The sequence below is a fragment of the Cetorhinus maximus genome, chromosome 9, assembly GCF_964194155.1.
Source record: "Cetorhinus maximus chromosome 9, sCetMax3.hap1.1, whole genome shotgun sequence".
NCBI lineage: Eukaryota > Metazoa > Chordata > Chondrichthyes > Lamniformes > Cetorhinidae > Cetorhinus > Cetorhinus maximus.
Window position 1 is genome coordinate 97,357,418 of NC_135887.1, and position 23,251 is coordinate 97,380,668.

At 40.2% G+C, this 23,251-nt stretch overlaps 1 protein-coding gene across 3 annotated transcripts in view; it reads right to left on the bottom strand.

Moving 5' to 3' along the window:
* Positions 1–6,406: 6,406 nt before the first annotated feature.
* Positions 6,407–23,251, bottom strand: part of kmt5b (lysine methyltransferase 5B) — a 43,144-nt gene continuing 26,299 nt past the window's right edge. For 2 of the 3 annotated variants that reach the window (XM_078549156.1, XM_078549157.1), the window contains exons 6-10: positions 21,915–22,081; positions 16,354–16,373; positions 16,114–16,250; positions 15,397–15,584; positions 6,407–8,152 (exon numbers count right to left, since the gene is read on the bottom strand). In XM_078549156.1, coding sequence (XP_078405282.1) covers positions 6,537–8,152; positions 15,397–15,584; positions 16,114–16,250; positions 16,354–16,373; positions 21,915–22,081 — 2,128 coding nt within the window. In that variant the 3' untranslated portion in view covers positions 6,407–6,536. Of the gene's footprint in view, positions 8,153–8,240; positions 8,339–15,396; positions 15,585–16,113; positions 16,251–16,353; positions 16,374–21,914; positions 22,082–23,251 lie in introns of all 3 variants that reach the window. The other variant, XR_013577573.1, reaches the window with a different exon arrangement.

Below are 23,251 nucleotides of genomic sequence, written 5' to 3' on the forward strand. Positions count from 1 at the left end.
CCTGTTAGTTAGCTGGTCCTCCATCCATGTTAATTGATCAGCCCCCACACCTTATCTTGTGCAGTAACCTTTCATGCGGCATCTTTTTGAATGCCTTTTGGAAACCTAAATACACAAGAGAAGTTGGGGTTGTTCTCTGTGGAGCAAAGGAGCTTGAGGGGAGATTTGATAGAGATGTCAAAGATTATGACAGGTTTGGATAAGGTAGACAAGGAAAACGCGTTCCCACTAGCTCATGGTACAAGAACTAGGGTCACAGATTTAAGGTTTTAGGCAAAAGATGCTGGGGGGGATGCATGGAAGAACGTTTTTTTTTAAACACAGCGAATGGTAATGACCTGAAACACTGCCCACAAGGGTGGTGGAAGCAGAGGCATTGAACGATTTCAAAAGGATGGGCACTTTAAGTAAATAAACTTGCAGGGCTGAGGATAGAGCAGGGGAATGAGATTGACTGGTTTGCTCTACAGAGAGCAGGCATGCACTTGGTGGGCTGAATGGCCTGTCTGCAACAGAAAATGGCTATCACAGCCTACCTTGTCCCAGTCATGACCCAAATTTATACACGCCAGCTGTCAATGAAGAATCCTTGTTGAGTTTACCTTAAATTGCATTGTACAGGGCACGGAGCTGGAATGGAACTGAACCGGACAGGGCACGGAGCTGGAATGGAACTGAACCGGACAGGGCACGGAGCTGGAATGGAACTGAACCGGACAGGGCACGGAGCTGGAATGGAACTGAACCGGACAGGGCACGGAGCTGGAATGGAACTGAACCGGACAGGGCACGGAGCTGGAATGGAACTGAACCGGACAGGGCACGGAGCTGGAATGGAACTGAACCGGACAGGGCACGGAGCTGGAATGGAACTGAACCGGACAGGGCACGGAGCTGGAATGGAACTGAACCGGACAGGGCACGGAGCTGGAATGGAACTGAACCGGACAGGGCACGGAGCTGGAATGGAACTGAACCGGACAGGGCACGGAGCTGGAATGGAACGGAACCCGACAGGGCACAGAGCTGGAATGGAACCCGACAGGGCACAGAGCTGGAATGGAACCCGACAGGGCACAGAGCTGGAATGGAACCCGACAGGGCACAGAGCTGGAATGGAACCCGACAGGGCACAGAGCTGGAATGGAACCCGACAGGGCACAGAGCTGGAATGGAACCCGACAGGGCACAGAGCTGGAATGGAACCCGACAGGGCACAGAGCTGGAATGGAACCCGACAGGGCACAGAGCTGGAATGGAACCCGACAGGGCACAGAGCTGGAATGGAACACAGTTTCAAGTCGTACACAATTGTTCTTTTATCTACTGGATGATTCCTTTCTGGTTTGATTCAAAAAAATTGATCGGATCACTTCTTACCAATTGTTGATTCCTGCCGAAAAGGGAGACATGTTTTTGAAGCTTCTCGCCTTACACTCATCAGGACAAATGCAAGAATGTCAAATTTCAAATGATCATAGGGGGAAAGGGTGCTGATTGAGAAAGGAAAGGGGGACAAATAGGCTCTCCAAGCTTAGAGTAATACAAAAAAGGCTGCAAGGATGGAACATATCCCTTTTGTTTGTAGAGAACGAGTCCCTGCGTATTAAATGTATGTCGCTTCTAGAGTGTAAATGAGCCATGTTACAACTCGATTGATCATCTTAAATTGGCTGTTAGTGTAGTATTAGAGCACAGGATTGTTCAGCAAGTGCCCGATTGCAGAATCGCATCTAAAAGTAGCCATTTTGTTTTAGGTTTTGCCAGTGGTTAAGTATGGTCTATATTCTTATGTTTATTACGAATAACATTGCTTGTAAAGTGGCTCATTTACACTTGCTAGAAGCAACATACATTCAGATGGGGGGGGGGGGGGGGGGGGGGACCTGTTCTCTGCCAACAAAAGGAATATGTTCAAGCCTTGTGCTTTTTTGAATTACCCGGGAGCCTGGTGAGCTGGTCGCTTTCTTCATGGCCGAGGCATTGCCAATCAGAATTAATTTGCCCGACTCATGACTCTTTTTTCCTGTAGTATAAATTTTGTGATTGTTTCAAACTTGGCATTCTTGCATTTGTTCCTGATGAAATCAAGGCAAAAAGCTCCAGCAATATGTCCCTATTTTCAGCAATATTCATATTTGATACTTGTTCTCAATTGGTTGTGGTGGTTGGGGGGTGCAAAAGGGAGCTTTGTCTCATCTTTTAAGCAAAATCAAACAACTTTCTTCTTTTAAAAAAAAGTTACTCCAAATTCCAGAACGAATACAGAGACACTGAAAGATAAACAATATAAATTTAAAAACTAGCAAAAACAATGAAAATCTATTGAACAATTTTATTCAAATATAAAAATGTTAAAATAGGGCAGAAAAAGGGGTAGAAATTTCAAAACATGGCAAGTTTAATTTATCTTCATTTTTATTTAAAATCATGCTTTAGTGTTCCAAGATGCATAGGGCTTATGGTAGAATGAGAAAAGACTTATTACTAATTAATATTTGTGCTTTATGGACTCAGCAGCCATCTGCAGGTTAACTGGATTAACTTTATCCATATGACAAAAGTTAAGATGAGGGTGCTAATGATTGGATCATACAAGCCTGTCAACTCTTTCATACTATAATTGGGTAATGTCCATCATCAAATAACCAAGTGTATGACAATCCTCAATGCATGAAAGAGTGGAGAATAGTAATACAACACAATTATATTTGCATACCTGCATTGGCCTAAAATGCATTTAAAAAAATACCACTGACATATATATTAACAGAAGATATCTTTCAGGGAGCTCTCTAGTTGAAATGTTCTTTTCCCTATTGTGTACTCTATTCAGTTTGTTATTTTTAAAATAAATTGGAAGTATTCCAAAGTTGGAAGATTGCATTGTTGAGTGTCACATTGCCTTCAAGGTGCCGTGTCTTTGGATGTTAGAGTGAGCTTTTTTAAGCAAGATATAAAAAGAAAATAATTAGAACTAAATATTTTCTGCCTTACTTTTCATGCTGGTTAAGATCAACACAAAATTTCATAAAGCAAAAGAAACAGGTTGTCAGAACAATTTAGAAGTAATAAAAATAATCAATTATTAGAAGGTGCATTCTCATTTCATCCGGTCACCACTCCCCTTCTCCTTCTCTCAGAAATCCCTGGAAGTGTCGATCTTCTCTCTAACCTCTTCTAGTCGTAGCCATGTTCTGATTCAAACCATTAACAAATTCAATTATGCCTACTCAAGTCATGAACGTCAAACCCATTGCATCTGCTGCCCTGGTCCAAACCATTAATCTCATCCAGTTCATTTCACCTGTTCATGAATCAGAGTCAACTAACCCTACAGTGTATCCCATTTCTGATCCTATCAGATTCCTCCATTCACCTATAACTAGCCTGATCTTCCTCTTCCCTGTCTGCCTTCATAAATGCATAAAAACACACTAAAAATGTAAGGGTTCTTAATTAACAAAGACAAATACTTTTAAGAACAGAAGAGATCATAATTTGATTCATTAGGCGTTTTTCAAACTAGGGTGCAAGAAAATGCAGAAAAAAAAACGGGAAAAAAACGGACCTTTGTATAAAATGATCACCACAGGCAGAATGAAAAATAGGAAGTCTGAGCAAAAGATGACAAAATATATAGCATGTTGAATGCCCCACCATCAATATCCTGGGGGTTACCATTGACTTAACTGGACCAACTGTATAACTACTGTGGAATGTGCGTGCTCAGAGGCTGGGAATTCCGCGACAGGTAACTCACCTCCTGACTCCCCGAAGCCTTCCACCATCTACAAGACACAAGTCAGCAGTTTGATGGAATGCTCTCCATTTGCCTGGATGAGTGCAGGTCCAACAACACTCAAAAAGCTCAATACCATCAAGGACAATGCAGCCTGCTTGACTGGCACCCCATCCACCCTTTAAATGTTAATTCTCTCCACCACAGGCAGAGATTCAACAAGTACCATGTACAAGACGCACTGTAGTCACGCACTAAGGTTCCTTTGACAGCACCTGAGACACGACCTCTACCACCTAGGAGAACAAAGGCAACAGACACATGGGAACATCACCACCTGCAAGTTCCTCTTCAAGTCACACAATATTCCTGACTTGAAAATATATTGCCATTCCTTTAACGTCGCTGCATCAAAATCCCGCAGCGCTCTAACAACACTGTGGGTATACCTATACATTGACTGCAGCAGTTCAATAAGGTGGCTAATTACCACCTTCAAAGGCAATTAGTATGGGCAATAAATGCTGGCCTTGCCAGTGACATTCACATCTCAAGAATGAATTAAAAGGAACAAAGATTTTAAGTAGTAAATATAAAGGGTATTAAAGAGCAACCAAGACAAGCAAGTACAAAAGCTTTTTTTAAAAATTCAGATCTGCTAAAATTGAGGAAACTAGAAAGGTACAGTGGAAAAAAGGACACAAAAAAGAGAATGAAGAGTGATTAGAAAGAGAATGTTGAGAGAAAGATAAGTCAATTGATTATGAGAGAGACAAGCATGATGGGTAAACAAGGAACAGATACGAAAATGCTGAGAAAGGAATAGTTGGATATAAAAGATCACAAGAGAACAGCAATGCAACACAAGATGGGCATGCAACACATCAGAAGAGGATTTAAGAGAAAAGTACCTTAAAAAAAGCAGACATGAGAAACATAGACATGAGTGGAAAAAATAGATGTTAATTAGAGAATGAGTGAAAGCCAAGCATGAAAAATAGATATGATTCATACCAAGTGAAAGAAAAGTAGAATCACAGAGGGAAATAAACACAGGGCAATACACATAGGTGAAGGTGTTTGAGAAACAATGAATACATACAAAACATCCAAAGAGCAAAATCAAGAGACAGAGTTGGCGAAAGCATAAGGTAAAGGAATCAGGTCACAAACAAAACAACCTAAACCTCAGTACCAAAGTTGGAAAGCACAATGTAGTTTCTCCAAATTATACTGTGAAGGCTAGCTATTTTCTAAGCACACCATCCACCTCGCAGAGATGGTATTTTAAAATAGAATACACATGCCTAGCAATTATACAGAATAAACCAAGAATTGCCCAATGTATAACTCTTAAGCATCATGAGGACTAGTAAGTTAACAGTTCATGACATTTTTTTTTATGTAAACCAGTCCCTGCTATTTACTTCCTAAAGAGCTTCAAAAATCTTCAGCTTACATTCATTTTGATTAGCTATACATTGGTTTCACACAGGCTTCAAAGCACTTAGAGTAACACACAATGACCTATAAGCTGGGCTAAAGTGATTTTGAAACTTCATTTACACTCAAAATTGTTTTAAGACAAAAACACAAAATGAGACGTGTTGGAGCAAGAGGCTCATAAAGCAAACCACTATCGCCCCAGAATATCTGAAAAAACTTCGAGCAGTGGCTCAGTGGAAGCTTAAACCTTATATACAAAAGATGAGGTATAATTTCAACTAAGAAAATTTTTCTTGGGCTCACTTAAGAAGTCTCATATATTCACTTTACTAATAACAATTGCTTTAATAAGCCCAAACCAGAATTCAAACATCTGTTGTCAGGCCAAGAACCGCAGATGGGAGAGATGAAGGGAAATGCTGGATGAACATCACTACTGTTGCAAATTACATGTAAAATCTTTGTTTAAGCGCAAATTTAAATTCAGCTTTTATGACTTTAATACCAACTCATTACAAAAAAGGTGTGTTTAATTTTTAAAAACAAAAGTCATGACTATTCTTTTTCCAGGAAACCTACAAATACTGTTTTGTGTAATTTAACAGTCAAAAGTGAGTACAAGGATCCAGAGAATTTTACATATACAGGTGCCATTTAAACTATATTCATATTCTTATGCTGTAAAGTACTATACCCTGCACATATTCTGTATCACAAGGTCAGCGAACAGCTCACACTTATTTTATTTAAACAACTCCATTTATTTAAACTTCCAAACAATAGCTGGCTACTGACAAAGGCCACAAACAGTACATCTGGGACAGCATACAGTGTAAAACTGACATAACCTGGGGAAAACACCTAGCAAACGAGCCTAAAAGCTGCAATTCCTTGCTGGTGATAAGAACAGCTAGTAGAAATTTGTTGTTTGTACTTGCTGCCACTATCGATTCTTGAATTCTTTAACCTTCATTCATACAGGAGAGCAAATTAATGCTCATTTTAAAAAAAATTAGAATATCCACCATAATTGTGTTTCAAAATATTGAGGCTCAAGAGAAGAAAAAATGAAAAGAAAACCTGGTCTTTATGTACAACAATTCTGTTTTATACCTTAATTCTACCACAGAGAGTTAACACCCTCCAAAACTCAGAATTGCACATGGTAAGGCTATTAATAGTACAATAAAAATCTGCAAAAAAAATCAGGAGTCAATATACTGTACACTTTCTACAATATTTATGTTGATAATGAATACAGAAGTGCCATCAAAATTTACAGTAAGTTCATTCAAATGTGGAATTGATTGGAAAGTACTGTACATTATGGTTAGTATAGAACCAAAACTTATGCATTAAGTCTTAAAGACTGATCTTCTCTTCTCCTTGATGAGATATCTATATCTATGGAGTCTTTGCCAACAATCAGTCTTAGTCTTTTTGCCTGAGGAAGTGGAATAAAGTCATCTTCAAATTCGTCATCATAATCCTCCTCCTCGGATGACGAGGAAGATGAGGATGATGATGAGGACGATGAAGATGATGAAGAATCATCTTCCTCATCATCATCCTCACCTCTGTGTTGTCTGTGTTCATCCACTTCTCCATTAGACCTCACCAAAACAGAATCATCACAACACACACCACTGTTACAGAGGTCTTCCATGAGGGAGTGTGATCGCTTAATTCCTTTAATCTGTTCCTCACGTTTCAGCTGTATCTTGAGTTTTGTAGAATTATTTCCTGAGCTTGTGGTAAACCCATTACTGAGCTTTGCTACATAATTGTTACTTTTGTCATTTTCATGGTCTTTGCTCAGTTTGATACTAATCTTGGATTTCTTTCCATCCATTTCTTGGTCATTAGTCTTACTACTGCTGCTGTCACGCCTGCGGCGTAAAGTCAATTTGGGAATCCCAGTACTGTTTTCAAGTATCAATTGTGCATCATACCTTGTGATTCGCCGTTTCTTTCTGTTTCTTTCACCTGTTGCTCTGGAATCTTTCATTTTATGAGATTCTGAACTTTTTGATTTGTGAGAAACCATGAAAGAATCTGAAGTTCCGCCATTTGATGAACCAACACAGTCTCGGTACACACCAGACATATCCACCAAATTAACTTTATCACTCCCATTAAGATTATGAATTGGAGGAAGACTTATCAATTCTGGTATAGTTTCCTCCTTCACATTCTCTTTTATAGAACAAGATAACGTGTGTTCACATTCATCTAATTGTGCAGCAATTTTTTCTAGTTTTCCTTGTTGTAACCTCCTTCTGCTCAAACATATGCCATTATTTTGGCAATTTGTCCCTATATCAGACAAAGACTCTTGGATCAATGTATTTACATGGGAGCCATCACAGACATGTTGAATTGAGTCCACATGTTCATTCTCTTCTCTGCAATGAAGACTTTCATTGTCCACTATATTTGGTTCAAGCTCCAATGAAGAAGCAACATCACAGGGCTCTTTTAGAGCAAGTCTCGTTCTTTTTGCCCGTCGGGTCATGTAGGTACAAGGTACTGTTCCATTACGCAAGCGGGAAAATTTATGTAAATCTTTTACAGAATTTATGTTATTTTCTCGAACAGCATGTCTGGTCAGACATCTACTTGACCCTTCAACTTTTGCTGGCCCCTCTAAATCTTTGTCCTTTTCAAGTGGCAAATTCTTATAAAGAACTACTTTAGGTTCCTTGAGAACTAAATTGTCCATTTCAAGACTTCTAAAAGTGGTCTTTTGCTCTGACCTTCTAGATTCATTTCTTAACCTTGATTTTGAGGCCAAAGACCTAACCGGCCTTGAGGTTTTCAGTTTCTTTGGTACCTTGGAATTACCTACAGAACATATTTTTGAAGAGGATGAGGTAGAGCCAGAGGCAGCTGATGTTCTGGGTAAAGTTTGCCTTGTTCTGCTTTTGCTATCCTTTTTCATATTGATTGATTTTCTAGTTGCAGCTGAAACACAGATATCAATTATTATATTGTAATTTGCAATGTGTATTTTCTAAATAAAAACACAAGGAAAGATTTTACACAAGATTACCAAAAATATTATACTCAAGCCCAATGAGTGGCAACATTGATTCCTGCAGCACTTCCCTCAATTTCTTCATCAATCTAGCATTTCATCGCTCAAGTACCCTATAGGATGTAGTTGCAGGAGATGGAGGTAAATTAGCAACAATTTGATTGTGCTTTAACTCTCATTTTGCACAGTATTAGTTATGATGTTTAAGCTCTTAAATCAGAGTTTCTCCAGCCACAGCTTTTTGATTAAACATCTTACATCAGAAATATTTGTTTGGATTGTTTAAAAAAAAAGCATCAATATGGATGTATCCAAAGATTCAAAATAGGTGCAAACTCGCCATTAAGAAACCAGCCACTTCTTGGGACACAGACACGTACAAACATACAGTCACCACTTAATAGGAGGAAGAGGTGCAAGGGAAAAATTTAAGTAAAAGTGGAGGTGTAGAATGGGCAAAGAGGAAATGAGGGACAAAAGGTTCAGTACGAAAAGTGAAGTAGATCATGGCCCTGAGCAGAACCCATGCTAGGCTTAAAAAGCTTGTGGGAGGAAGAAAGACACCATCTGATGTAACCCTTTTAAGTGTATGATTTAATTATTGGAACGTAAAAAAACATGATGGCAGAGGTGGAGAGAAAACTTAAATGTCTGTACCACAGCAGTCTCTGGTGACCACAGTATGAAACTACAGACCGACTAAAACGAAGCTTTTTAATAAGGAACTGTAGAATCACAAGCTGTTGGGATTAAAAAACATGACAAAAGGCTGATTGGTTTAAATGGGAAAATCTTACTAGTACACCATTTACAGGCATCAAACACTATTACAAATGTACCAAAGTTGTAGTCACAATTAACTTAAAAATCACCATAAGCAATATTTACAAATGATAGGGCTTACTGACTTTACTATATAGTGAGGTGCTATCTACCAAACTTGTTTAACTGAAAATCACAAACATATCTCACAAATATAATTTGGATATCCTAGGTCAGTTCAACTAAATAAACTAACAGATGATCCAAGTTAGTGAGAAAAAAAACCTACTTGACCTCATCCTGACCTGTCAAGTAACAGTATTGGGAGAGTGACCACTGCACAGTTCTTATGGAGGACGTCTCATCTTCACTTTCGTGCTCTGTGACACTATCAGCGTGCTAAACGGATAGATTCAAAACAGAACTAGCCTCTCAAAAATGGCCATCCATAAGGTGTTGAGAGCCAACAGCAGTGGCAGGATTGTATTCCATCACAATCGGTAACCTCATGGCCTCACTCTCTCTACCATTACTATCAGACTCGAGAACCAACCTGGGTTCAATGAGGTGTGTAAAGAACATGCCAGGAACAGTATCAGGCATACCTAAACATTAGTTGCCAACCTGGGAAGCTACAGCACAGGGCTGCATGCAGGTTAAAACAGTGGAAGCAGCATGCTGTAGACAGAGCTAAGTCATGCCACAACCAACAGATCAGATCAAAGTTCTGTAGTTCTGTCACATTCAGTGATCAATGGTGGTGAACAATTAAACAACAGGAAGCCATAAACATTCCAGTCCTCAATGATGGTAAAGCCCAATTTGAGTACAAAAGACAAGGCTGAAATGTGTGCCCATCTTCAACCACAAGCACTAGTGGTCCCGTCCCCACGTGACATCAAGAAATGACAGAAGACACTGGATATAGCAAAAGGCTACAATGTCCAATTATATCCTGGTTACAGTAATAAACACATGCACCAGAGCCTCTAGCTAAGCTATATCAGTGAAGCTACAACACTGGCATCAATCCTACAATGTGGAAAATTGTCAAGTTATGACCTGTACACAAAAAGCAGGACAATTCCAACTGGGGGCAATACTCTTCCATCAGTTTACTCTCAAATCATTAAGGGGTGGAAGGTGTCATTGTCGTTGGCTGTACCTCAATTCAAGGATGTCATCTCAGGGTCTCAAGTTTCTGCCATGGGTCTTCATGTGACAGGCCAGTTTATGACCTGCATATCTTTGGCCATGTAGGGCAGGACATCCCACAAGGTAGTGGGATCTGGAATGTAGGAATTGCTTCTTGTTATTTCTTTCTCTACTACTGTTCTGCATCATTAAGATGTTGTGACTCAAAGTGTGATGCAGCTTGATGAACAAGTTATTGCCATTCTGAATGATTGGTAGCAAGCTCCTCCTAGTCATTAATGTCAATGCTGCCATACTTCAAGGAGTGTGTCAAGGTGTCTTTGAAGCGTTTTCTTTGTTCTCCCTTAGAACATTCATCATTTGAGAGTTGATAAAACGGGCCCTAGTGGAGGAAATGGTTTTTGGCCATCCGACAGGGTGTCCAATCTGTCAAAGTTAATTATGCAGGAGTTTTGCCTGAATGGTTACGGAACTTGCTTCAAGGACACCAATTTGTTTGACGGTCCTCTCACTGAATCCAAAGGCATTGCTGATGGAATTTCTCTAGTACTCTTATATGTCACTGATACACAGTTCAGGTCTCTCAGTGTACAGGGGTGTGGCAATGACAACTGCTCTGTACAATTGAACTTTCATGGAGGGTGTCATCAACAATGCTATCAAGTGAAACCTACTCACCAATAACCTACTGACCAATGCTCAGTTTAGGTTCTGCCAGGACCACTCAGCTCCCACCTCAGTACCGCCTTTACCCAAGTATGGCCAAAAAGAGCTGAATTCAAGAGGGGAAGCGAGAGTGATGGCCCTTGACATCATAACAGGGTTTGGCCAACAGTGGCATCAAGGAGTCATAGTAAAACTGAAGTAGATGAGGATCAGCAGGAACACTCTGCACTGGCTGGAGTTACATCAAATACAAAGAAAGATGGGTGGTATTGTTAGAGACCAAATCATTTCAGTTCCTCAGAGCAATGTCCTAGGATCAAATCATCTTCAGCTGCTTCAATGACCTTCTCTCCATTATAAGGACAGGAGTGGGAATGTTCGCTGAGGATTGTGCAATTCCATTTGCAACTCCATGGCAATAACATAGTAGTCCATGCCCACATGCTGCAAGACCCTCCAACATTCAGGCTTGGGCTAAGTGGCCACACATTCATGCTACATAAGTGCCAGGCATGACCATCACCAACCAGAGAAAGTCTAACCACTTATTAATATTCAATAGCATTATCAAAAAAATTCCCCATCATCAATACCCTTGGAGTGACCATTGACCAGAAACTTAACTGGACTACCACATAAACACTGGCTACAAAAACAGGTCAGAGGCTGGATATTCTACAGGAGGTGACTAACTTCTGACTTCCCAAAATCTTTCCACCATTTAAAAGGCACAACCCATACGTGTAATGGAATACTCTCCACTTGCCTCGAGGAATGTAACTCCAACAACTCAAGAAACTAAACACCATCCAAAAACAAAGCAGCTCACTTCATTGGCAACCCATCAACTATCTTTGATATTCACTGCTTCCACCAATGGTGCACAGTATCTACATTGTGTACCCCGTCCACAAGATACGCTGCAGTAATTTACTAAGGTTTCTTCAATAGCTTCTCCCAAACCTGTGAACTCTACTACCTGGGACAAGGGCAACAGGCATATGCAAATACCATTACCTCCAAGTGCCATACCAACCTAACCTGGAAATATATCACCATTCCTTCAGTGTTGCTTCGTTAAAATCCTGGAACTCCATACCTAGCAGCACTGTGGGAGTAATTTCACCCTACTGTTGTGAATATCCAGTTAATAATTTGTATATTTTTGAATATAACTACTGGTTTTAGGAATTAAGTTTTAACTGTAGAAAATGGGAACCTCTAAGAAACTGATAATAGCTCTGATGTAGATTTAATTCAATGAAGCCTGGGTTTATTGCACTTAAAAAGTAATTTGTGTTTATCTTAAAAGGTTAGAGTTGATAGTGGAAAAAAAACTTAAACAATAGGTGGCCCATTTCTGGACCTCCTGGTAGCGCCAGTGTGTCTATCGTTATCTCCATATAAGCTAAAAGCTAGCAACTTTGGGAAAAAGTCATAAAACTCCATGGGTTACAGAATCAAAGAGTAGCATGGAAGATAAAGTAATTCATTGACATTTCTGTTTGAGAATATCCCAAAGCATGCCATGTAGTCATGGCGATGAGATGGCAGGGTAGAAGATTCCTTTGCTTAATTTATTTCTGTTCTTGCTGACAGAAGCAAGCAGTTAAATTTGGGAACAGACAGAGGCAGTTGCAGATTTGGTCTTGTGTAGGCTGCAACGCACTGAGTGGAGAGAGCCAAAGGAAATGAATGTCAGTTAGGACTGCACGTCAAGCAGAAAAAATACTAACTTCATTGTTCACTGCATGGAATACAGGTGGGGCTCTTAGCTGGATTTTGAGGGAAAAGCAGCTGGAAGATTGACCCAGTTTGAAGCCAAGGGAAGAAACCTACAATGGTCCTCACAGCGCCTTGTGTGTCCCCATCCGTCCGTCAGTCAGCTTGAAACAGAGAGAATACATCTGCCAGTAGCTGGGAATCAGCTGCGGGATTAGCAGCTGTACAGGAGCTGTGGAAGCATCGAGAACCATTAAGAACCAGGGGATATTCCTGATCTTTAAGTTCCCAGCCAAGGCAGCAGTGAACATCACACTTGAACTGAACGCACAGTCTTGAAATCTGTAAAGAAAACTGGAGGATCGCTTAGCTGAAAGCTAATGAAAGGATCCCCATGAAATTTGTACCCTGAGGAATAGCTGGAATATTAAGAATTAATCGTGGAGGGCTGTGGCATACCTAGAACAGTAAGTAGTGGAGCAATGAGGATTAGGAAAGTAGAGTGGACTAGTGGAATGTGAACACCCAGGAATGTGTATGGGTTAGCCTCATGAGAAATTCTCAGAAGGATTTCAGCATTGGAGGGCAGTTGGCCTGAAAACTTGTAGTTAAAGGGTTAAATTACCAACTTGCATTTGTTTTATCTTAAAGTTTAGGGGAAAACAATTAACACAGAACTGAAGCCCATGATGCATGTTAACTGTGCAATATGCAAGTCCCTGAATGCTTTGGGTATCCAGAACGGTCACACATGCAGGAACCAACTCTGATTGCTTGCAGTTGATTTCAAGGTTTCCAAGTTTGAGGAGCAGCTAAGGATACTGTGTTACATATGGCAGTCTGAAGAGTTCCTGGAATGCACATCCTAGGTGATGACCGCTACTTAGGGATAGTGAGGTAGTTAGGAAGGATTTGTAAGAACAAATGTTATACTAAGCAATTTTGACCATATAAAAATAGACAGGGAAAAAGATGAAGTATGTGGTCAAAATGGGGAATACTTCCTAGAATGCATCCAATTCATCAGAATGGTAGCAGGTATGAGAAACTAATGTTATGAGGGGAGACTTAAGACATTGGGACTATTTATCCCGAAGCAGAGGTGGTCAACAATCAGCTGATTGAGTGATTAAATCTTACCATGATAAATTGTGAAAGTGAACTCAGCAATTCTTAGGCTAGCACTAAAAAAAAAAACCATGAAAGCTACTGTATTTGGTCTATTTTTAATGCTCTCAGGCTAAACAGGGATGAACAATAATTATAGATGATACAAAATATGGCAACGTAGTAGATGGTAACTGGGACAGTTGTAAACTTCAGGATGACATGGGGAAATGGGTAGAAGCATGGCAGTTAGGAGTTGAAGGCAGAGTAGTGTGAATTCATGCACTTTGGGAGGACTAATATGGAAGACAGTATATGATAAGTGGCATAATTTTGAAAAGGGCATATGAACAGAGAGCCCTTGGTGCCCACATACACAAATCTGTAAAATAAAAAAAGTAGCACAGTAAGTTGATATGGGGGTCAGCAAAACATATGGGTAACTTGGGTTTATATGTACTTGGGGGTAGAGATAATGCTAGAACTTTATAAATCACTGGTTAAGGCCTCAGCTGGAGCTTTGTGGACAATTCTGGGCAACACACTTCAGGAAAGATGTAAAGACCTTTGAAAGGGTACAGGGAAGGTCTACCAGAATATTACCATGGATGAGTAACTTATGTTACAAAGGTTAGAAAAGTTAGGCCTGTTTTCTTTGGAGTAGAGAAGGTTAAGAGGTGATCTAATAGACGTTTTCAAGATGATGAGAGGTTTAGGTAGATATAAAAGAAAAACTATTCCCAGGTGACAATAGGCCAATAACCAGAGAACACAGATCATTGGCAACAGATCTAAAGGAGAAAGGAGAAAAAGTTGTTTCACTCAGTTGTCAAGATCTGGAACACTAACTAAAAAGGTGATGGAATCAGATTTCATAAATAATTTTATGAATGGTAGCAGGATATATACCCAAGGATAAGAAGCTTGCACTTTTGCAGACAAAATATAGGGTGTAGGGCTACGTCTGTCTGCTGTTTTAGAATCATAGAGGGCAGCCATTTGGTCCATCATGTTCATGCTGGCTCTCTGCAAGGACAACTCAGCTTGTTCCTCTCCCTTGCCTTTTCCCCTAGGCCTGCAAATCTTCTCTTCAGATGATTATTCCATTTCCTTTTGAAAGCTATGATTGAACCTGCGTCCACCACACTCTTGGGCAGTGCATTCCAAATCTTTTGAAGAGGCAGCACAGGCATGATGAGCCTAAAACCCTCCTTCTGCGCTGCAAGTTTCTATGGCTCTATGCCTTACCAATGTTGTCTTCAGCCCAAAAACAAATACAGTTAAATGGGAAAGAATATTTTTGAGTAGTTAGTTATGAGGTGCAATCAATTTAACATTATCAGAGAGAATTAGGAGAGCATGAAATGCTCTGCCACTAGAACTGGTTGACATTTGAAGCAGAGGAAGATACAAGTATATGGGCAGAGAGCAGAGGAACGGGATTGGTTTTTGACTACTCCAGAAAGAAACGCCAACACACATACGGGCTGAATGGCCCCCTTCTGTTCTGTAAATCTCTTGGGTTCTAGGACCCAGGTTCAATTTCTTGTATGAAATGGTCACGGTTTGGGGGCAATAATTCAAATGTTACAGTTAGCCTTAATTTCCCTGGATTTGGGAAGGGAAGGATCAAGCAGTTATTTTTACGGGAGCAGGGTAAATTGGCAGAGTGTACTCCTACAGAAGAATCAATGCTTTCAGGTAAAAAGGCTGGGGAAAAACTGGCAAAATATGATGGAAATGAAACAAGATACAATACCTTTTTCCTGAGTAATCTCTGCATCAGTGTTTGAGCTCACGGATTGGTTGTCAGAGTTTTTTCCATTATCTCCCAACTTTTTTAATCTGTTCAAACGTTTGTCTGTTTCTCGGAGTCCATACTTGCTATTTATGACTGGTACAGGGTCAGGAAGTCCAGGTTTTGATCGGAATGCACCTTGCCCACGCCTGAAGGAAGAAAGTAAGCCATTAAAGTTCCTAATATACAGGAAAATTTCCATGATTGTACTAAGCTGTCCAGTTACAAAAGCAGATAAAAAAGATCACTTTTATTCAAATAAAAGTGGAATAAATGCAACTCATAAGCTAATCTAAAATAAATATACATAAAATAAATCCTTAAAAAGGAACTCCACCCTATTTTCAACTAAATTTGAATATATATCAAATTTTGGGTCATAAAAGTATCAAGTGTCCATTTTATGTATAGAGCAAAAAATAATTTTAGCATGATCATAAGATCGACTGGTATCCTACCCAGAATGCCTTGTAGACAGGCTGAAGTAGTGTCATCCTCTGGTGGTGAAAAAAAGTCTAACATTACAAAACTGTATTTATTTACAGTACAGCAGTAAGTCAGAAAACTGGGGATTTTTGTGCATGAAAAAAAATTAAATTTGCCATTTAACATATAGGGTAGAGTTCCCAGAGATACAGTTGCATAGTAGATAACCAAATTAAAAACAGTAATTCTTACCTTTCACAAGTATAGCATTCACAGAATTCATTATTTTCCCCAAAGAAACCATCCCCATAGTAGCAGGAGATTTCTTCCCCTGGTTCAATGTCTCGTAACGCTTTCACACAAGCTGTATCCCGACCAGTTGATACAAACTAAAGTTAAAAGAAATAAAACAAACATATATTCTTGGTCAACGTAAATCTGATCATGTTTTATTGAGGAAACCAAGTTGAGGTTAGCAAAATCATAGCTTACCTTACAGTTCGGCCTGCAGTCTTAAAGAACATCACATCGGGGAAAAAAAACAAACAGAATAAAGCCATTAATATTTCATCAAGGCAATTTAAAACAAATGCATTTCAAAATAATTTATCACTTCAGCAAACAATATGTAGGCATCATTATTCAGTACTGATCAGAATTCTGTCTCTTGCCAGGTGGATCTGAGGGTATTTCATGTAGCCATTAGGTGCCCAGAATTAAGTTCCCACTACTATGACCCAAAATGTCTCAAGTTGCACTGTTTTTCAACTATATTTCTGATGTGTTTCCAATGTTTCAATGGGTAATTGCACTTCCCGGTGTGGAAGTGCATTATATAGGCCAGGGAAGAGGAAACAAAAGGCATCCAGCGTCCCTACTGCAATTGCTATCCAGTGAACCCTAGCAGAAAATGTATGAAGAAAAACAGGATCAGGTTCACTCAAGGCACCTGTAATATTCATCAGAGTCATAAATGCATGGGTTTGGAGTGCGGTCCAGATTGTGATTAGCATGCTGATGACAAAATTGTTTGTATACTCCAGGAAGAGACTAAAGCAGCTAACACTCCCCCCACCCACCCACCCTGTTCTCAGTCATGGCAGTGATTGACAGTATTCTCACCAGAGGCAAAAAGGTGTGGGCTTACGCACATAATCTAGAATGACATTCCAGTACCGTACTTAGAGAGTATTAAGAGGGGTGTTATTAGCTTTCACATTTAAAAAAAAGGCCCCAATTGTTTGCTCAGGTGGATGTAAAGATCTCATGGCATTACTGCCTGCATAACAATAATGATTACACCAATGTGATTAATTAACCATGCTGTGTTTTGAACTATTCCGAGAACATGAAAGGCACAATATGCATGCAAGTTTTTTTTCCTTTCTTTAAAAGGTGAAGATAGATGGATAAAAGATGGGGGGAAAGTAGCCAGGGTTCCCATTCACGCTAATTATCCAGTGAATCTTGTTTAAAGCAGGTGCATGTGGAAAGGATTAGGGTTAGCTGTGATATAACCCCATCATCAAATAGTCTGCGAATACTTACTGTGGTTTATGGAAAATGGTCATGTGTGTCATATACTACAGGCCAACCGCTATCTGCTATATTGCAGCATAAACGTTAATCCCCAGAATAGAACAGGATAGAAAATTGGATGTGAAAAAGTAGACCGGCAAACTAAGTAGAATCCTCTCCCTTTGATTTAAATTTAATTAAAATGTATCTAATTTGCACGAAAAGCCCAAATGCAAGCGTATTTCTTAATTCTAACCTCTTAATTTGAATTAATGGCTAATCCAAATTCCCATCCCAAATGGTTCTGCCCAGCAATATCTATTGTTTAATTCAGATTAAAGATTCAAGGAACTAAACATCTCGAGTAAGCCAACTGTGTCGTTCTAGAAAAGAACAAATGAATTCACTGAAGAGCTGAGAACAGGTGCCGTTTTTGCATCATGAATCAGTCACCACACAATCAAGGGCCACAGATAGGGAGACAAAGCTGCCCAGAAAGCATCCACAACTGGATGGGTTATAAAATATCTGAAATGGTGACAAAACTGGCCTTTTTCACAAGCTGCACTCAAACAGAATGCCATCTTGAAGGGAAGAATGATTAGCTGGGGGAAAAAAAGCAGTGAGATACTGCCATGATTTGCATTTGTATTACAGGGGAAAAAAGAAAACTGCTGATTGAGAATTACAAAATCCATTAATCTCTTCATGGTTAAAAACAAAAAGCTAAAATCTCTTCATGGTGTTTGCTGTCCATAACATGGAAACAACAGAAGGACATGATATGACCAGAACTTTTTTTTTTGAGGAATATTGCATCACCTTGGTATTGTAAAACAGGGAAGTTGCTTCAACAGTTCACAACTGTGTGGCTCATGGAATGTCAGAATTCAAAAGCAGAATCCCTTCCCAGCTGCACTTGGCACAGTAAGTTCATTCCAACAGTAGAGGAAACTGTTGCATCTGCAAATCAAGAATCTTAGAGACACTAATGGCCAAATCTGAAAACCTGTAACTTCTGAAAGCCATAGGAGAGAGTTCATACAATCAGCTGACATAACGAATGCTAGTCAGAAATTGGTGGTGTGGTTCAGGAGAGTGTTGTTGCTTACAAGGGTGGGAAAAGGCCCAACACCAGTAACAAATGGAATTAGAGGAACCAGCTTCACCACAGCCATTATATTCAATTCTATGGAACTGGCTGACAGTCACATCAAATATTGCAAAAGAACTTCTCACTACACTAAATACCTGTATGGACTTGGCAGAGAATTGCAGCTCAAAGGAGGAGCTGATCAGAGACAGAACTGTTCTGGGGGTGCTGGGTGTTGCCTTGTCTGGCCACGTGTAGTCGAGAGGTGATCTAACCTTAGTAAGGGCAATCCAACCAAGCAGACAAGCCGAGGTCAGGAAGCAAAATCGAACTGTGATTCAAGACGTCAGGAGGAACCCCATCTCTAAAGCAGACCCAGTAGAGTGTGTCACATTTAAAAACAGAGAAGCCGTCGTTAAAAAAAGCAGGGGAGATAGATGGGGCTGTTGATGGACGCTCTAACTGTAATTGGTGTAGCAGGAAAAAACAAGCATGAAAACTGCCTTGCCAAAGTGGTCAGATGCCATTCATACAGAAAGGCTGCCTGTCGAAGCAAGAAGCAGAATACTCGCAAAGGGGAGCTTTCGAAAGGTGGCACAATCCATGAAGTAGATGCTATCCATGATATTGAGGTGCCTTTCCTTGGACAGATCCAGGGGCCAAGCATAAACTACCAGAGTGCTGATATCCTAGTAGCAGGAAACAAGATGCTCTTGGTGCAGCAGTTTTGGTTCTTTTTGAAGTTGAACCATGGTTAGAGAAGCGGGCAGGGAGGGATAGAACTCCAGGTCTTAGGAGAGTTAAACACAACCTTCCAGCAGAGAGAGAGAGAAAAAAAATCACAAACATTGTATATGATTCAGAACCAGAGTTGCTCACTCTTGAGCTGAAGGCCTGTATCAACTTGCATCTGATTTTCAGAGTAGAGGAACTAAAAAGCTGAAGTTCAGCCCAAAAACTTCAGAACCGAATTCCCACAGCTGTTCACAGCACTAGAGATAAAAGACAGCATACTATGTAACTCTATGTCAAGAAATGAAGCCAGTGTGCCTGTTAACACCCAGAAAAGTAAAGGAGGAAACTAACTATGTTGAAGCAAGGGATTATTTCACCTGCGGCAAGGACGGTCCTAGTGCCAAAACCCAATTGATCTAACAATGCGTATAGGTCTTACGCAGCTGAACAAAGGATGAACTTTCAACTTCTAGGTCATTGGTGCACAAGAGCTTAGCTAAATTGGAAAGAGTTCAATCTTCATGAAGCTAGATGCAAATAGTAGTTTTTGGTAACTATCCCTTGATAGAGTCTCATTGCACACAACCTTGAATACTTTCTTTGGGAGGTTTTGCTACAAACTACCCGTTGACATTATATCTCCCTGCCAGAAATCTACCAGAGTACAATGTCAAGCATCCTAGAAGGACTGGATGGAGTCGTGTGTCACATGGTGCTAGGAGGAAGCACAACAGAGTGGTCTTTTGAGAATATCAAAGAGATGCTGATATTAACTGATATTTTAGCTCATTATGACCCAGAGCTACCCACTATCATTGCCATAGATGCATCTTCTACAGGACTGGGAGCTGTACTCTTTCAGATACAGATGGATGGATAGCACAGAGCAGTTTCCTATGCATCCCACTCGCTGAACAGAGATATGCAGTGATAGAGAAAGAAGCATTAGCTGCTACATGGGCTTGCGAGAAGTTCACAGATTATGTTCTTGGTCTCCACTTCAAGATAGGGACAGACCATAAGCCTTTGATGACATGCTTAAATTCTAAGGAGTTAGAAAAGAATGCCTCCATGAGTACAATGATTCAGACAGAGGATGGTGAGGTTTGATGCAAAATACATGCCAGGAAAGCAGTAGAATGCAGATGCTTTGTCCCACGCCCAGTGGTGATGTAGCTCTTGTTGAAGAGGGAGAAACCTTTATATTGCCAACAACCACAACACTACCAGCAACAACTCACCAGCCAAATGAAATCAGAGATGCACAGAAATCTGATGAAGAATATGCTCAAGTCAGAGAGTACCGGGTCAAAGGTTGGCCAGCATACATGTCACACAATCCCATTCTTAGACGCTATGAACAAAGAGGACACCTCAGTATAGTTGATGATTTACTCATCTATGACGAGAGAGTGGTCATTCCAAGAGTTCTGAGGCTCGACATTGCACCACGTACATTTAGGCATCACAAAATGCCGAGCCACATAAGTTATTCTGTTTGGTAGACAGGTATCTCAAAATCACTGGAAAAGACGACATCAAGCTGTATTACTTGTGCTATTCATCGTCAGGAGACAAGAGAACCGTTGATGTCATCTCCCTTCCCATCACGATCACGGAAAGGTCTGAGATGGACCACTTCGAACACAGAGCTAAGATGTTCTTGCTCATAGTAGACTACTACTCCAAATGGATAGAAGTCATTACACCGTAATTACACGGGTCAAGGAGATATTTGCAACACATGGAATCACAGACCTTGTAATCTCAGACAATGGACCGCAGTCTCTTGCTCTGACATACACACACTCTGTTGGTGGGGGGGGGACGGTGTGTCTGTGTGTAAGCTGATGACTTGGACAAACCGAGAGAGAGACAGAGAAACAAATATTGTTCCAGCCAGATATGGAACTATGACAAATGTCACATGGCATGCAACCTGCCAGACCTCCAACCAGGAGAGCCAGTTTGGATCCAAGACCAAGCTTACTATGGACAAGTAGTTGAACAGACACTACATCCATAGTCCTACCTCATTCAAACAAAACAATACAGTGAGACAGAACAGACATGCACTGGCTGCCACACAGAAGTAACCTCCTAACCAGTGGATGCAGTAATTATGGTGTAATTTCGAACTGTGTAATATGCTAATTAGATACTAACAATACGAAAAATATTATAGGTAGCTGTTCCGTCAGCTGCCCAGGCCTTAAGCTCTAGAATTCCCTCCCGAACCTTCTCTCTCAAGATGGTCCTTAAAACTTACCTCTTTAACCAAGCTTTTGGTCACCAATGTTTTTATGTGGCTGAGTGTCAAATTTTGTTTGATGATCTCTCCTATGAAGTGCCATGGAATGTTTTACAATGTTAAATACACTATAAAAGTGCAAGTTGTTGTAATGTCAGCAGAAAGCAAACCAGAGTATTTTCCAAAATGACTGGAATTTGTGCTGTGAGACTCAGTTTTGATTATGTACATTTCAATAGTTGCTATGTTGCGTTATGAAGTTTTTAACTCAGTGTTTTGCTGGGTTGATTCTAAAAAATCCTTAACTTGAAGTACCAGATCATTTGAATTTCTTTCAAGCAAACAAAATGACTTTGAATTAACAGAAGGAGATTGCGCCCGAATTATAGCAGTGCACTAATAATCCCAACCACTATATTTATTCATTGTAATTAACTCTTATGAAGGGTTCCATACCATGGTTAATAAATGCTGCAGGTCCTAGCCAAAGCTGAGCACAGTTTTTCCTTGTGGAAAACATAACACTAAAATCATTTTCTCCATGCCGAAGAAGTAGGTTTTCTTCCATCTCTGACAGCTCTGCAATGCAGCCAACCAACAACTCAATCTTGTCATTCTTCTTCCTATGTACAGGTCAAATATTGTACAAAATTAAGATCTTTAGTCTGCAAAATACATAATACCATTAGAATCGTCTACTGGAGTAAGTTTTCTGGTTGGATGGGGGGCGGGGGAGTGGAAAAGAGTAAAATATTTACCAACATGTGAACATGGGAGCAGGAATAGGCCATTCAGCCCTTCGAGCCTGCTCCACCATTTGATAAGATCATGGCTGATCGGATTGTGGCCTCAACTCAACCCTCCTGCCTATCCCCGATACCCTTTGACTTCCTTGTTCGTCAAAAATCTAACTCTTGCCTTAAAGATATTCAACGGCCCTGCCTCCACCACTCTCTGGCAAGAGAATTTCACAGACTCTCAACCCTCAGAAAAAAATTTCTCCTCATCTCTGTGTTAAATGTGAGACCCCTTAGTCCTAAACTCATCCCCTAGTTATAGTCTCTTCCACAAGGGGAAACATCCTTTCAGCATCCACCTTGTCAAGTCCCCTCAGAATTGTATGTGCTTCAATAAGCTTACACCTAATTCTTCTAAACTTCAGTGGGTGCAGGCCCAATCTTTCCTCATAACTCCTTCATCCAGGAATCAGTCAAATGAACCTTCCCTGAACTGCTTCTCATGCAATCATATCCTTTCATAAAGGAGACCAAAAACTATACACAGTACTTTAGATGTGGTCCCACCAATGCCTTGTACAACTGTAGCAAACACCACTACTTTTATATTCCATTCCCCTTGCAATAAACAACACCATTCTATCTGTCTTCCTAATCACTTGCTGTACCTGCATACTAACTTTGTGATTCATGTACCAGGGCACAACTTGCAGGGTTACCATTCATTGCAAAAGACTAACCTGTTTAGCTTCATTTTCCTTACAGTTCATAGCCAAAGCCAAGCAAGTACAAAGATAATTAAGATTTTACCTCTATATCCGAGGAGTTCAAGGAGTTTAAGAAGGGCATAGATAAGTAATGAAAAAGACACTTAATAGTGCATTTACGGTCTAAGTATAGCATCAGAATGAAGGAGAATACTCCTGGAAATGGGAATCGTGCTCCATCTTGTTCTTTAATCAAGTGCCTTTGGGTTTACCCTTCACAAATTTAGCAGACTGGAGCCATTTCACGTGGAAACTAAATTGTGTAATTATACCCAAAAGAAAATGGCCA